This window comes from Pseudorca crassidens, chromosome 8 (assembly GCF_039906515.1).
Source record: "Pseudorca crassidens isolate mPseCra1 chromosome 8, mPseCra1.hap1, whole genome shotgun sequence".
In the NCBI taxonomy this organism is placed as follows: Eukaryota; Metazoa; Chordata; class Mammalia; order Artiodactyla; family Delphinidae; genus Pseudorca; species Pseudorca crassidens.
This window is the reverse complement of record NC_090303.1, coordinates 22,461,807-22,478,930: the sequence shown is the minus strand read 5'-3', so window position 1 is coordinate 22,478,930 and position 17,124 is coordinate 22,461,807. Positions and strand designations below refer to the sequence as shown.

The window sequence follows — 17,124 nt, the reverse complement described above, 5'->3', positions numbered from 1 at the left end:
CTCCTGAACAATTCAGTACTACAGCCATTAGAGGGGGCAGAGTCATGGGGGACCCAAAGCAGGGTGTCAGAGAGTCTGACACATAGGGGTGACAAGGGCAGGGTATCAGCCAAAGTGGAGTGTAGAGGGGCACCTTGTGGGGTTAGGGGAATCACAGCCTAAGCAGGGTAAGTAGGGTGACCACATGCGGGAGTGACCCAGAGCAGCAGGGCGAGGAGGTCATCCACTTGGAGGATATGCTCATGTGGGGTGTCAGAGCCCAAGAAAGACAAAGAAGGTCTAGAATAAAGAGCTTGAATGGGATGGTATGGCAGCGGAGATGGGAGACTGGTTACATATATAAGGACTGATGTCTCAAAAGCCTGAAAATGTTCCTCTCTGTTTACTCAAAAATCTCTATCTATAAAGCTATTAAAGAAGAGATTATTAGTTCAATGACATGAACGCTATATGTAAATAGGAGAAGTGTTTAATAAATAAATTATGGCATATTTATATAACAATATTATACTCTTTAAAATTATGTTTTAAAAGGGTATTTAGTGACATGGGAAAGTACCTTTACATGAAAACAGTAAATAAAAACCTAAATACAATATAATCCTAATTTTGTTGGGGAAAATTCACAATGTTAACAGTAGGGTAATTGTGTGACTTTATTATACTCACCTGCATTTTCCACTTTTCGTATTATAGACATGTATTACTTTTAAACTATGATTGAAACATCATTAAAAAAATCAAGAGGAAATGGAAGCTAATATCACCTGAGTAGCATCACATATTAGGTACTGGGCTAGGTAGTTTTGAATACATTTTCTCATGGAAAAGTACTGTGATAGAGGGGGCAAGTCATTACGAAAGCAACTGCCACTTCTCAAAGTCAATTTGTCTCATTATAAAAATAAATAAGGCTTTTCCTATGAGTTATATAACAGAAATTTTAATAACAAAACTGTCAGAAATTCTAGTACTATAAAAGGGCAGATAGATACCTACGTCCTAGAATATCAAGGGAAAAAATGAGTTAAAGAGGCAAAATGCTAAAATATTTGAAGTGCCCAAGAAAACAACAACATTTCATACAGGACTCTTGCGGCAGACGGGTAACTTAAGTTGCATTAGGCGGTGATGAATGAATTCAACTGATTCACACAGGAAAGGGAGGGAATGGAAGGAAGGGAACCTGGCAAACAGCTCTGTGGTAGAACTGGGAGAACTCCAAGTTCTGGAAGAAGCCAAGGAGAGAAGGCCCTCATCAGCTCTTTGGCCTCTGTAGCAACCAGTAGGGGCTAGCCATATGGCAGAAGGAAGCAGCCATGGACTACCTCTCCTGAATGCTCTCTTGGTATTCCCTTTTAGTCCTCAAGAGATTAAAAAGATTAACCCTTAGAGCTAGTGATACAGTGTAATATCAGGGGTCCTCAACAGGCCCCAAGTGTCAAGCCCCCATCTTTAATTAGCAGCTGTAATCTGTAACCTAAAGATTAAAAAGCAAGTATATAGTTGATTTAACACCTCTCATTTATACTTAAGAAAAATCATTAAATCACTAAGAATAAAGGAATGAAGTCCTGCTATACTGTGAGGAGGACTTTAAAGGACCATACCTGTGTAATTTGATCCTATACGCACCCCCTCCTCCACAGTGATCCCAGGCTAGACAGCTGACTCAAACTGAGCCAGTCAAATTCTCTTTCCATTCCAATGTGAGGTGAACAGGAGAAACAGAGATGGATGACTAATAGAGGTGAATAAAATTAATACAAGAGAGAAGTTTCTAGAAATTCTGAGGGGCCCAACATAGTCCTGGTTTGTCTTTCCTTCCCAGGTCTTGGCTGTCTGCTGTTGGCACAGTTTACGTGTGTAGTGAAAAGTAGAAGCAGAACACAGTGGTGTTTTTTCCTGGCCTAACTTTAACGAGAACATTGCTGTTAATGCAAACCAACACCACTCTGCATAATTTATGAAGATTGTTTATTTTCCAACTTGCTAGTATATGGCAGTGTGTTCTCAGTGAATTTATTAATCAAGGTACTGTCCAATTAAAAACTTTCCCCAAGAAGTCATCTTGGCAAAGATAATTTAACTGCTACTTTTCTACTTAACCTAACCTTGCATCATGAATTGTGAGAAGATCCTGCTAGTGAGGAAAAAAAGATTATTAGTTGCTATTATTAATCATAGGAAAATAATTCAAATATGCCTTACTTTATCAATCAGAGGGTCAAAAACACATTACTCAGGGTGAATACTAGAGTTCTATTTAACAATCCTATAACATTAATTCCCAGGTGTTAAAGCTTTTACAGCCAAAACTATAAAATTTAACATTATGCAATTAATAATTATTAGAATTTTTCAATAAATGTTATTTCAACAATTAGAATGGAAATTATTAAATAGTTTAAAGAAATTATTAAACTATTTAAAATACTTTTTAAAAACTACTCATTACTTAAACAGCTTAATTTAAAAAAAATAAGGACTCATTTCTTTAGCTTCTAAATCATCAAAATACAGTGAAAGGCCAAATATAAATTCTACTTTGTCTTCACTTTACCACTAACAGTGCTGCACATATTTTATACATCAAGCTTAAGGAAAAAAACTTCCTCCCCCCCAAAAAAACTTCATCTTCTCACCTCGTCCAAGACAAGGCATTCAGCAACAACACAGATCATAATTCTCCTAGCCAAACACGCATTTATAAAAATTAACTTACTTAAATAACAATGACCAAAACCAAGCTAGTCAGGATACGTACAAGACTTCCAATAGACTAAGCAAATACATTTAAGCTAAAATGAGAGTTGTATGAATAAACAGTAACTGCGTAACTGCTGCTCCACTTATTGAGCAGTTGTTGCTCTGTCATGGATTACAGTCCAAGCAGGAGACAAGACACACCGGACATATTTAATGCCACCACCCACAACCACCTGAGAGCCCACAGCAAAGGGAAAGAAAAGTGGCAGAAGAAATAGGCCAGATTTGGATATCACGTTAGGAGCAGAATCACTCTGTTAAGGGAGTGCAGATTCTGTAGCCTATTCCAACTGGGTTTAAATTCTGGCTCCATCACGCACTCTCTATGTGACTGTGGGGAAACCACTAGACTTCTTTGAATCTTAGTTTCCTCAGTTACAAATTCAGGATAATGGCAGTAATGCCTATTTCATAAGGTTGTTGTGATAATTAAATGCAGGTAACATACTTAGGACAGTATGTAGCACATAGTAAGCATTCAATGAATGTCACCTGCTATTATTATTCAACTAGTTCAACAACCATGAAACAGGAAGGCTTGGGCCAATCATTTTACTTATACAATATCATTTAATCCTCATTTTTTAAAGAAAATTAAACAGACATAGAAAAGTTCAATAATTTGCCCAAAGTCATAAGACAGCAAATCAAAGAACCAGACTCAAACATAGCATGTCTGACCACAAGGGCCCTGCTTTTTGTTTTTTTCTCCTGGTTGATTTTCAAGTTATTAAGACTCAAGAATATCTGTATGTGGTACAAATTAAAATTGTGTCAAAGTGAAAGGGAATGTTTATTTTTAAAACTCTCAGACTCTGTGTGAGAACTTTCTCAAAAAACATTCAGACTTATGGTTACCAATGGGGAGGGGGGATGAGGGAGGGATGGACTGGGAGTTTGGGGTTAGTAGATGCAAACTATGACATTTAAAATGGATAAGCAACAAGGACCTACTGTATATCACAGGAAACTATGTTCAATATCCTGTGATAAACCATAATGGAAAAGAATATAAAAAGAATATATATATAACTGAATCACTTCACTGTACAACAGAAATTCACACAACATTGTAAATCAACTATACTTCAATAAAAAAAAATTTTTTAAGTCAACATTTTTACCCCCATTTTGAAGATGAAGCAATTGAGTCTCACAGAGGTTGAAATAACTTGCCCATGTCAGACAGCTTTTAAGATACAGAGTTTGGATGTCATTTACAGATACAGATACCCATAGGCTGGCGTTCCATTACACAGTGCTACCTTCCAAGATAAATCTTGATTTTCTTTTCTCAAAATAATAGCAATCTGTGGAAACTACTATCTCTTAGTAGCAAAACCCATTTCAAATTACTTGTTTAGATAAGAATTAAGTAAACATACCACCTATTTCAGATATATCCATTCTTTGACTTGCCAAGATTTGGGTTTTCTAATATTTATTTATTCATTCATTCCACTTATATATTTATTATTATCAATTTATTTATTTTGGCCCCGCCGGGTCCCAGTTGTGGCATGTGGAATCTTAGTTGCGGAATATGGACTTCTTAGTTGTGGCATGCGGGCTCTTAGTTGCGGCATGCACACAGGATCTAGTTCCCCGACCAGGGATCAAACCCGGGCCCCCTGCACTGGGAGCGTGGAGTCTTACCCACTGGACCACCAGGGAAGTCCCAAGATTTGTTTCTAATCAATCACATTCCCAAGAATAGCTATCACTTTTCCTTTGTATTCATGATTGTACTTTTTAAAAGTCCAATTTTATTGCTTTCTTTGCATGTAAGTCTTAACGCAAACCTGGAAGAGAAAAGATCCCACACCAACACACTTCACGTAGCGTGAGGAAAAGAAAAAAAAAGAAACATAAATGTATATATTTAAAATATCTTCTCAACTGAACTGTTTAACTACTTTACTACTTTATAAGAGGTATGGGGCATGATTTACCCCCTAAACACAACTTGTTTTAGGTTTAAAGGTTCTGCCAACCTTGTAAATTCCCTGAACAGGGTTTCATCAGTCTAGTAAAACCAAAGGAACACATGAATAGGATAATTCCATAGATGTTTTACTGTATCAAACTGTAGATTAAAATTATAATACCAAAATAATCAATTAAAAGAAATGACTATGTAAATTAAACCACCAAGAGATGGCACTTCACAACCACTAAAATGTCTATAATTAAAAAAGACATGGGACTTCCCTGGAGGTCCAGTGGATAAAACTCCACGCTCCCACTGCTGGGAGCACAGGTTCGATCCCATTCAGGGAATTAAGATCCCACATGCCGCACGGCACGGCCAAAAAAAAAAAAAAAAAAAAAAAAGACAGACAGTAACAGGTTTGGGCAAGGATGTGGAGAAACTAAAATCCTCATATAATGCTTGTGGGAATGTAAAATGAAGCAGTCACTTTGGAAAACAGTTTGGCAGTTATGACCTGGTAATTCCACTCCTAGTTATTATCCCAAGATAAATGAAAATGTATGTCCATACGAAGATATGTACATGAATCTTTATACCTGCACCATTCATAATAGTCAAAAAGTGGAAACAATCCAAATGTCCATCAACTGTGAATAAACAAAATCTGGTACACCTATACAATGGGATTCTACTCAGCAATAAAAAGGAATGGAGTACTCACACATGCTACAACAGGAGTGAAACTCAGAAACAGCACGTTAAGTAAAGAAGCCAGACACAAAAGACACTAATGGCAGAAAAGGCAAATCTATAAGATACAAAAAGTAGATCAGTGGCTTCGTGGTGGTGGGGATGGGAAGGAGGAGTGACTACAAATGAGCAATACATTTCTTTTGATAGAAATCTTCTGAAATCAGACTGTGGTGATGGTTGTATACTACCATAAATTTAGTAAGAATTATTGAATTGTACACTTAAAACAAGTGAATTTTATCACTTTTAAGTTACATGTCAATAAAGCTCTTTTGTAAAAACGGAATAGCTATGTTTTTGTAAAATTTCTTTAAATAAAATAACATGACAAGCATTTAAAGGAAAAAATATATATACATAGTCAGAATTTGGAATGAAAAGAATTTTCCATTAAGTTTTGACTCCTAGCAGGCTTTCCATCCCTGTACCTAGAAGACTGTTTCTGCTTTGTGTGTGTGTGTGTGTATATTCTAGATTATTAATTTTAATATTGCCCTAATATTAACTTGAATATTTATAGGATTTACTTCCCAAAGGATTTGAGATATCAAAACATTATGTAGTGAAAATTATAGTTCACTGCAACTAAGAAAATGTTAATATAAAGAAATTGTCTATGCTGTACAAATAACTGCTAAATTTATATTATTTGGAATTTTAGGATTCCTCTGAAAATATGTATATGTAACTTGTTTGAAATTATTAAATTTCCCATTTTCTAGAAATCTCTCCCCCAATCCTTCCACTCAGGAAATCATGTAATAATAACATCAGTAACAGGAGTATTGTTTGAAAAATAATACACGTATGAAAATTATGGGAAACTTGAAAGTAAAAGTGAAAAAAGTGTTGGCATTGGGTCATATTCATTGAAAAAAACCTTTTACATCACACAAGATGTCCATAAGAGGTATCTGTCTTTAAAATAACACCTACACTGTAGCATGAACTGACTGGGACCCTAACATGGATGGAAGGCCCCACCCCTGGTTACTAAAAGATATTAAGTGCCAGTTGAGGCAGTTAATGCTGTTAATAATAATAACAAGAAATAGCATTTGATATTATTTATCAAATGCCAGACACACTTTCCATGTACTAACTTAATAAATCCTCACAATTCTATGAAGTAGATATTATTGCTATCTCTATTTTATAGTTACAAAAATTTAGGTTGTACAAATTTTAACAGTAAGTAGCAGAATATAGCAATTCAAAACCAGATGGACTGGCTCGACAAATGAGGCCTTACCCATCAGTAATTTAATTCACATCCTTACACAAAAACCACCCTATATTCTTTTGCCTTGGCTCTGATCACTAAGAAGTACCTGGGAAGGGTGGCATTTAGCCCCTAATCATTGTCAGATACTTCTGCCTCTACTGACTCTCCATGGCTGCCTTGCCAGCTGGGAAGCTGTCAGGCCTATTAAGAAAGCAAATGAGCCCAAGCACCTATGGTCAGCTGATCTGTGACAAAGGAGGCAAGAATATACAATGGAGAAGACAGTCTCTTAAGTGGTGCTGGGAAAACTAGACAGCTACATGTAAAAGAATGAAATTAGAACACTCCCTAACACCACACACAAAAATAAACTCAAAATGGATTAAAGACCTAAATATAAGGCCAAACTCTATAAAACTCTTAGAGGAAAACATAAGCAGAACACTCTTTGACATAAATCGCAGCAAGACCTTTTTTGACCCACCTCCTAGAGTAATGAAAATAAAAACAAAAATAAACAAATGAGACCTAATTAACTTAAAAGCTTTTGCACAGCAAAGGAAACCGTAAGCAAGATGAAAAGACAACCCTCAAAATGGGAGAAAATATTTGCAAATGAAGCAAAGGACAAGGGATTAATCTCCAAAATATACAAACACCTCATGCAGCTCAGTATCAAAAAAAACCAAACAACTCAATCAAAAACTGGGTGGAAGACACTTCTCCAAAGAAGACATACAGATGGCCAAGAGGGACATGAAAAGATGCTCAACATCACTAATTATTAGAGAAATGGAGATCAAAACAACAATGAAGTATCACCTCACACTGGTCAGAATGGCCATCGTCAAAAAGCCTACAAAACATGAATGCTGGAGAGGATTTCCTCCTACACTGTTGGTGGGAATGTAAATTGATACAGCCACTACGAAAAACAGTATGGAGGCTCCTCAAAAAACTAAAAATAGAACTACCATATGACCCAGCAATCCCAGACCTGGGCATATACCTGGAGAAAACCATAATTCAAAAAGACACATGCACCCCAATGTTCATTGCAGCACTATTTACAACAGCCAGGACCGGAAGCAACCTAAATGTCCATCAACAGAGGAATGGATAAAGAAGATGTGGTACATATATACAACGGAATATTACTCGGCTATAAAAAGGAACGAAATAGTGCCATTTGCAGAGACGTGGATAGACCCAGAGACTGTCATACAGAGTGAAGTCAGAAAGAGAAAAACAAATATCATATAATATCGCTTATATGTGGAATCTAGAAAAATCGTACAGATGAACTTATTTGCAAAGCAGAAAAAGAGACACAGATGTAGAGAACAAACTTATGGATACCAAGGGGGGAAGGGGAGGAATGAATTGGGAGACTGGGATTGGCATATGTACACTACTATGTGTAAAACAGATAACTAAAGAGAACCTACTGTATAGCACAGGGAACTCTACTCAGTGCTCTGTGGTGACCTAAATGGGAAGGAAATCTAAAAAAGAGGGGATATATATATACATATAACTGATTCACTTTGATGTACAGCAGAAACTAACACTACACTGTAAAGCAACTATACGCCAATAAAAAATAAATAAATAAATAAAATATTGATTTCTCAACACACAAAAAAAGGAAATGAGAATATACAAAACTCTTCCTGAAGTACAATCTACTCAGCTCTAAAAATATCTAAAATAGGTAATATTATTAGTAACCACAGGGTAACCGTAAAGATTAAGTGTGCTAATACATATTGAGCTAACAACAGTAACAGACATATAAGAGCTCAAAATGTTAGCTATTATGTCATTTTGATGAATTACCTAATGCTTCCCTTTCCTTAATAACGCAGCACGAGACAAGGAAGGAAGGTATATGCCTTAATTGCATTCTTTTAATATTTATCATAAGATATACTCTGGTTTATTAGTCTAAAACATAACCCCAACTAAATGATGCATACATATTAGGAATCAAGACTACGGTACCTTCCTTGTTTACATATTTCTAACAGTTTACTATAAATAGCATGAAAAGCTGTATCATATTTTTAAAGCAATTTAAATTAATGCCAAGAGTATTAACATATCTTGGTTACATTTGTATTTTAGAAAATACCTAACATATTATTGCTGCTCATTCAATCATGTGAAATAAAAAATGAGATCATAAAACATCTAAGTTATTCAAAATCAAACACATTAAACTGTTTAGCTTCCTTCCACTTACCTATATAAGGTAAAATTAATATGGAGAAAAAGTTAAGATAACTTGCTCCTAGGTGCTCAGTCCAGATTCCCCAGAATTAGAATCTGAGGGACCTGGACCACTATCATCATTGGGCAAGAAAAGGTTTGCTGTAATTGCAAGAATCCAGGTAGCCAAAATTGCTACTGAGAGTGACTACAGGTATGCCTACAGAAGTTATACTGTTCATCTTCACTATGCAGAATTAGGAAAAACTGTGCAGAGGAAGAAATGAACCATTTATCCAGATAGTACTTTAGACTGTGCTAAAGTACTAATCTTTGGTAAGCGCTTTGCAAAGCATCTGCAATCTTATACTGTACATACTAGTACTATATATATTCTTATACTGATGAGACAACTGAGGCTGTCGGAAAGTTCTGCACCTAGTTGCAGAAGCTGAAAGACGAATATGGGAACATAAACATTCTTCATTAAGGTTTATCTACAGATTAAATGAAGAGCTCTTTTAAACAGTCAAAAAAAATCTTTCAAATTAAACAAATGAATTTTATAAAAGTTTCTTCAGTGTGTTTTTCAAAGCAACTTTAGTACAGGAGAAAAGAGTGGCCTGAAAGTCAGCAGATCTGAGTTTTGGTTTTATCATTAATTCATGACTTTGATCAAGTTATTAGATCTACAGGCATCAGGTTTCTCAATTGTAAAGCAAAATGTTTAACAGGAACTAGATGATCTCTAAAGTCAAACCATCTTGACTACTGCATAGCATAGTTTCTTTCTTCCTTGTAAATAAAATTCAAACTCAAATTATTTATTTTAGAAATACCCAAACTGGAGAGAGGGTGAGGGTGGAAAATTTTAAGAACTTCATGACCAAAATGCAGGAGAAAAATCTTAGGTGAAAAGGTACATATTTCAGTAACTAAACTAACCAATGTATTTACGCTAGGAAAAGACTTATTTTTGGCAAGTAAGTGACATTGAAAAGGAAATGGTGGAAAACATGTGCATTGATTGAAGCAAAGAAAGTTAAGGCTTATAAATTACACTTAATCATATCTCTGCTGTACAAGTGTTAGACAAACATCAACTAAATACTTACTGTTCTAATATTGGATGGGTATTAGAAGACTGACATTTTAGGTTTCTCCTTTACAAGTAAGAATCTTTTTAGCCTCATGAGAATTTTTAGAATCCATGAAATAAAGCACTCTGATAAGTCTGGGGAACAATTCCTCTGATAAGTGTATGAATATGAGATAACAATAATAGAAATAACTCTCATTTATTGAAGGCTTACCCTGTGTAGAGCACTTTGCTAACACTTTGCATATATCATCATCATTTTAAATATAAAAGTCAGTGTTTATATATATGAAGAAAGTGAAATTCAGAGACACAATCTGTCCAGAATTATACAGGCTTTCAAGAACAAGGATTCAAATCTCTGCTTTCCAACCCCAAAACCTATGTTCTTGTTACCATGAAGATATACTGTCTCCTACAGTGGTCACTCTCAAAGGGGTCAGGCTGTGACTAAAAGGGAGCCTGAAGGTTTTGTAAAGCCGGTAACATTCTGTTTCTCGATCTGAGTCCTATTTTATAAACAGGATACAAACAGTTCTGAACACAAGCAGTTGTTCAGTTTGTAAATATATGTGTAAATACGTAAATATATTATATATAATAAATAATAATCTGTGTGGTTTTGTGTATATATTATATACCACAATAAAACATATATTCTCTATGCATTAGTCGGGACTCTCTTTTACAAGTAAAAGTCCAATTCAAACTATCTGCAACAAGAAGGGGAAATTTAAGGACTTCCCTGGTGACACACTGGTTAAGAATCCGCCTGCCAATTCAGGGGACACGGGTTCGAGCCCTGGTCCGCAAAGATCCCACATGCCACGGAGCAACTAAGCCCACGTGCCACAGCTCCTCAGCCTGTGCTCTAGAGCCCGCGAGCCACAACTACTGAGCCTGCGCTCTAGAGCCCGCAAGCCACAACTACTGAAGCCCCTGTGCCAAGAGAAACCACCGCAATGAGAAGCCCATGCACCACAATGAAGAGTAGCCCCTGTTCGCCACAACTAGAGAAAGCCCACACGCAGCAATGAAGACCCAATGCAGCCAAAAATAAATAAATATTTTTTTCTTTTTTTTTTTAAAAAGGGAAATTTATTGGCTAAACAACTCAAAGGTCAGGGGTGAAGCTAATGTCAGGGTGGAATGAATCCAGGGGCAAGAGCACCTGCTGGCCTGTGGCTGTCTGCTTTTTCCCTATTCCTGACGACCCTCTGTGCTCTCTCATTCTCTTCTTCTAAAACTTTTTCCATGTTGTGGTAACATGCTTAGACTTTCATCCTTCTAAATGAAAGTTCCTAAATGAAAGAAGCAAAAGAGTCTTTTCCAGCAGCTCTAATTAAAAACAAAACAAAACAAAACAAAAACAAAAAACTATAGAAGGACAGTTTGGGTCATCAGATTTACCTGGACGCATCACTGTGGCCAAGGGAATGAGGTACCATTTCTGGTCTGGTCTTAGTCACATACCCACCTCTTTGGTCAGATGGAAGAAGTATGTGCAGCACATACTCCTGTTGGTCATTAAAGAAACTGCGGAGTACTGACCACCACTCCAATGTCTCATCTACTATATTCCAAGTCATAAGATGCATTACTAGTATTATTTTTAAGAGTGATACTTCATATTTATTCAACAATTCATAAACCAATTTAAAAACCTTTTTAAAAACTATATTTAAAGTTGATTCACTCCTTCATAACCCTGTGAGGCACAGAGAGGAAGCACTACCATCCTCAGATTACAAAAGAAGGAACTGAGGCTCAGAGAGATTGAGTAACACATTCAATATTACAAGCTGATAAATGTCACAAAATCAAATACAAGTGCTCTTTCAACCATATCATACTATAAGGCACAGTAGTCTAAAATTACATTAAAGATTTAATGGTACCTATGAGAATATGGTTCAAGGAAAAAAAAAGCTTAAAAGAGAAACTGTGATAAACCCATTTGTCTGAGGCTCAGTACTTCTATTTGGTAGATCTTGATTTTACATCTACTACTATAAGCATTCAGAGGCAAAAGAGCACTATACAGGAAACCACATACCATCAGAAAGCATTTCTTGGTTATCACTTAGCATGCCTTCAGCTGCAAGGAAATAAAATTAAACTTCAAGTGACTGAAAAAATAAGGGGATTTATTATCTCATACAGTAAGAAGTCCCAAGATAAGACAATTCCAGAGTTAATTAATTCCATGGCTCAAAAAGTCCTGAAAAATTCAGGACCTTTCCATCTTTCAACTCTGCCAGACTTGGCCAGCTGTCAAGCTCCCTTCTGGGGAGGAAGTTCATTACAACAGCTTCAGGCAACAGAGCTTCACCCACTAATGTCCAGAGACAGGAAACAGACCCTCTGTCTCATTTCATTCATTTACCTATGTTAAATTAGTTAATATATGTAAAGCATCTAGAAAATGCCTGGTACATAATAAATGTTATATAACTGTTAGGGGAAACACTGACTGAAACCACCCACCCTGGCCAGGCACCACAATAACCATCTGCATGAGTTGTTTTATAACAGGAGGTCCTGGTAAGGAACACGGAACTAACAAGCCACCACCAACTGGAAGAATTTGGGAAAGGTCAATAGGAGACGCCAGTCCATATGTCCTACCAACCTCCCAGAATCCTCCTCACTGGAATCCATCTTGGCTGAGTGATGCGTGCGCCACCAGGAAGGATCCTGAGTCAGAATGATTGGCCAGAGACAACCCGGAAACTAATCCCATCACCATAAAACCTGAGACTGCAATCCACGTGGCAGAGCAGTCCTCCTGGGTTCCCTTACCCTCCTGCTCTCCACCCGGGTGCCCCTTCCTAATAAAGTCTCTTGCTTTGTCAGCACATGTGTCCCCTCAGACAATTCATTTACGAGTGTTGGACAAGAGCCCACTCTCAGGCCCTGGAAGGGGTCCCTCCTGCAAGAAAAGGATTTTTTTTTTATAAGCCTATATTTAAGAGGAACACAAATCTGTATGACCAAAGAGCAGTAAAAGGAACTCTCAGGCTGATGATAAAAGGAAATACCAAGATGGCAGATGAGAGGCATGACTTGAGAACAATCCATCCAAGAATGGAGCAGGAGGTCACAGAGTTCTAGGAGGGTCATTCCCAAGAAAGGAAAAAAAAGAAATTGGTAGAATACCTGAATGTGACTGACTACAACAAAAGTTGTTCAGTTCTGTCAGAGACTTTCAAGAACTAGAAAAACAAAGCAAAACATAAAAACTGTTGCACAGACAGGAAATATTATCACAGATACTACATGATGTTGCTCTAAATACTGCACACACAAACATAAGCCTTGAATACCGATTTAACCAAAATTTTAGTCACTGGGAGAATGCAGTAGGGGGATTGGAAAGAAATCATAAAAAAGCTAAATCCTTATCATACAGTCAAAAATCAACAAAAAACATCTATAATGTGGGCCCCTTGCCCATTACTTTCTGGAGACAACTGAGTAGATTCTAAATAACAGTTACCACTCAGATTGCTAAACTGTATAACTATTTAGTGACAATTAATTGCTTTGTGGCAGAGGTAATAATCTTAAATTTGAAGGCTGCCTCAGAGACCCAGACTTTCCATAGTTCTTTCTCCCTCTTGTTCCCTCATGGCGTTTTAGCATGGAACTAGCAGGGAAAACAGAGAGGAAGTTATGGTATAAATATGGGTATCTGGTCACTGATTTTGGTTGTATGACTTAATTTCTTTTGCACCTTTATAACTTGGGCAAAGTAGGTATGTATAAAAAAAAAGTAAATACCATAAAAAAAACTAAACAGTGTTATTCAACAGGGCATTATTCCATTTTTAGCAGGGCAGTTCTTTTTGGTGCCCTAAGATAGCTCTATGAGGCTATCTTAGAGCACAGGTATGCAAACTAAGGCCTGTGGACCAAATCTAACATATTGCTGGTTTCTGTAAATTAAGTTTTATTGAAACACAGTCATGCCATTCATTTCATTCATTTACACGTTGTCTATGGCTGCTTTTGTCCTGTAACAGCAGAGTTGAATAGTTTCCACAGAGACCTATGGCCCTCAAAGCCTAAAACACTTACCACCTGATCCTTTACAGAAAAAGTTTGCCAACTCTAATTTAGAATATTGCATGATATTTTGTATCCGATTCCTACCCACAAATGTCAGTATTCCCCGAAAAGTAATTATGAAAACCCCAACTTCACACCCTATATTTGCAACCCACCCTCCCCTACTCCCTACCAGGATGATGAGTAGCAGAACTTTGAAACACCAACTGCCTCCAGGGAGCAGAACTCAGAGGTTGGATAAGGACAGGAAAGGGTACCAATAGGGGCTGTTATTTTTGTTTTCAAAAAGTCTTGAAATACCAAATCTTTCAAAGTATTCACACGTATTCTTCAAGAAAATTAAATTTAAAATCAAAAGAAAACAATAAAGTAAATCAAATCTGGTTAATGGTTCTGGTGACTCTCTAACATAATATGTGATTATATTTGCTAGATATAATTTGTTTTATCTGTTAGGGTTGCTCTGGAGAATTTTTTGGTTGCACATATCCAAAGCTGCTAGATAGACTACCCTCAGATAAGAAGGCTGTTACTGTGCTAAAACTGAATGTGAGTATAATATTTGAAACTCTCCGATCTCAAGAAAGGTCAATTAATCTAACACATCCTACAAATGATCTTCAGTGAAGTTTGAAATTTTTAAACCTAAAAAGTCCGATAGATAAAATGTTTAATAAATATTACTAAATATTACTAACTTACTACTAATTTTTACTAATAAGTAGAAATTAAGAGAAAAGCTTTCAAAGATCTATGTAGGAAAAAAAATAGTTTTCTTTAATTCAGCTTTCTTTTAAGTTGACTGGAAATTTAAAAGTAAAGATGACACTAATATAAAAACATAAAAGATTGAATTAATAGTATGATCAACATCAATACTTCCAATTCATTACTTTATGAGAAAAATGTGATATGGTATATCTGTGGTATGTTCTACCCAGAAAAGAAATGACACATCCAAAGACAGACTATATTCTTAGGTATGTCTAATCTTTAAAGTGTGCTAATTTACCATTTATTTACAATTTAACTAAATTTTAAAATTGTCTGACTTTCCCATACATAGGAAAACCTTTAAATATATAATTATCTTTGTTAATAGGAACCTAATGAATAAGGCATCAAAAACGCTTTAAAATGTGAAAACAAACATAATTCACCATATAAGCTAAAAAATCTAAGATACCACATAAAACAAAAATACATTTTAAAGAGTGTAAACAACACTCTTCAGGAATAAACAGCTTACTGTATCTTCAAAAAAGGCATCAGAGTTTGTACTTTATAAAGAAAACATTACACTGGTAAAGCTTATTTTGAAACGTAGGATGACACAGCTAGTTAAGTAGTTATGACGACTATTCCTACAACATCAAAATAAACATTTAATATTTCAGTTTGGAAAATACAGTCTCCAAAGGTTTATTCTACTGAAAAGATTCAGCTGTTGAATTATGACTTACAAGAAATAGACTTAAACTATAGTTTCCCTTGTTATAAAATTATAACTGCTCTGTTAACCTAGCTTTCTTCAAAAGAAATGCAAGAAAAAATTTAATGCTTTCATAAAATGCTAACTGTATTCATAATCCTGGAAATTTGGTTTATATTTTAACTGAAAATAATTAATCTAGCTACTTTGATAATGTGGAGTAAAAAGTAGAGAAAAATATTTCTAAGCACCACCTTTCTTATTTTCAGTAATACTTGACATAAAACCATCGTATTAAAAAAAAGCATGCGTTTTTAGAACAAAAACATTTAAAAGGTTAAAAGCTTTGACTATCAACTTACCTTCTTTTGATACCACACTATAGCATCTGTGACTTTGGACGCCATTTATTCCACTGAGATCACACATTCGTCATTTTAGGCTGTGCAAGAGAGAAAAACATACAAAGGACTTGACTTCCACCTTCTAAAAGGAGACTGAACAACATGTATACATAGCACTCTGGTTACTTGCACAGCAGGGGTGTATGACTATACTTATATTACACCCTTCCTCATTACTATTTTAGCAACAGGTTCCCTTAAGTGAACAAAAATCAGTTGCCATAAGAAAAGGATCTTTCTACATGAATATAACACTTAAATTTTCTTACAAAATAGTTGAATTGTTTTTTAAAAAATAAGTCTTTTAAATAAATTTCAGAATTTTCCAGGTTATACTGGAAATTTTTCATTTATAATCAATCCATTCACTCAGTAACAGATCAGTTTTGCTTCAGCTTCTATCTAGGAACTAGCATCAATTACGGTTGCTAAAGGATGGCTTGATAGAGATTCCAAAATTTATAATCATATTTAATTTTCCCTGATGCTCAGTAAACACAAAGTTGAACTAAAATCAAATAGCTAGAGAAACCTAATTAATTTACGTTAAATACTAAGCTAATATTAGAGTTAATTACACAGGAATAGCTACTATTAAGGACTTCTCAGATATCACAGTTTGCTAACCTTCAGAAATTTACCACAGACTACTTCATAAGCATCTTTCTGGATACTAAACTTAATGGTTACTTACTCCTAGAGAAAATTAATTTCAGACTGATTCCAGTTACCTCTGGAATACTTTTCTAGTCTTAATTCTACACCAGCATGGAGGTATCTCTGGCAGGTGTTAAGGATGAGCTTAAACAGGTTCAAACGCACAATTCATTGCAGAACTCATTAAAAATTAGGATCATCCAAGGCCAAACAGGATCTCAAGAAAATTCTGAAAGTAGAGCACCCTGCTCAGCCAATCCTAGCACATGCAGATCTGCAACCGGCGAGATGCTAACACTACAGAGTTTGCCCAGAGTAAACAAAATACCAGAGGTTTTATACTCCATTCTTGGGAGCATATAAGGATTCAAATATAATGACAATTATCACCAGCAAGTTCAAATATTCAGATCAACTTCTAAAATTTAAGGCAGAATTTACTTACTGCCTGTATTTTTTTAACTTTTATTGAAATATAGTTGATTTACAATGTTGTGACTGCATATATTTTTGACAGTGTTAGAGACCAGATTATTTATTACCTTTCCTAAGATACTGATTGCATCTTTA

At 35.7% G+C, this 17,124-nt stretch overlaps 1 protein-coding gene across 11 annotated transcripts in view; it reads right to left on the bottom strand.

Annotated features, from left to right (window-relative positions):
• Nucleotides 1–17,124, bottom strand: part of PHTF2 (putative homeodomain transcription factor 2) — a 168,459-nt gene that overhangs the window by 121,955 nt on the left and 29,380 nt on the right. For all 11 annotated transcript variants that reach the window (XM_067746052.1, XM_067746044.1, XM_067746049.1 and 8 more), the window contains one exon: nucleotides 15,856–15,935. In XM_067746052.1, coding sequence (XP_067602153.1) covers nucleotides 15,856–15,900 — 45 coding nt within the window. In that variant the 5' untranslated portion in view covers nucleotides 15,901–15,935. The remainder of the gene's footprint in view (nucleotides 1–15,855; nucleotides 15,936–17,124) is intronic.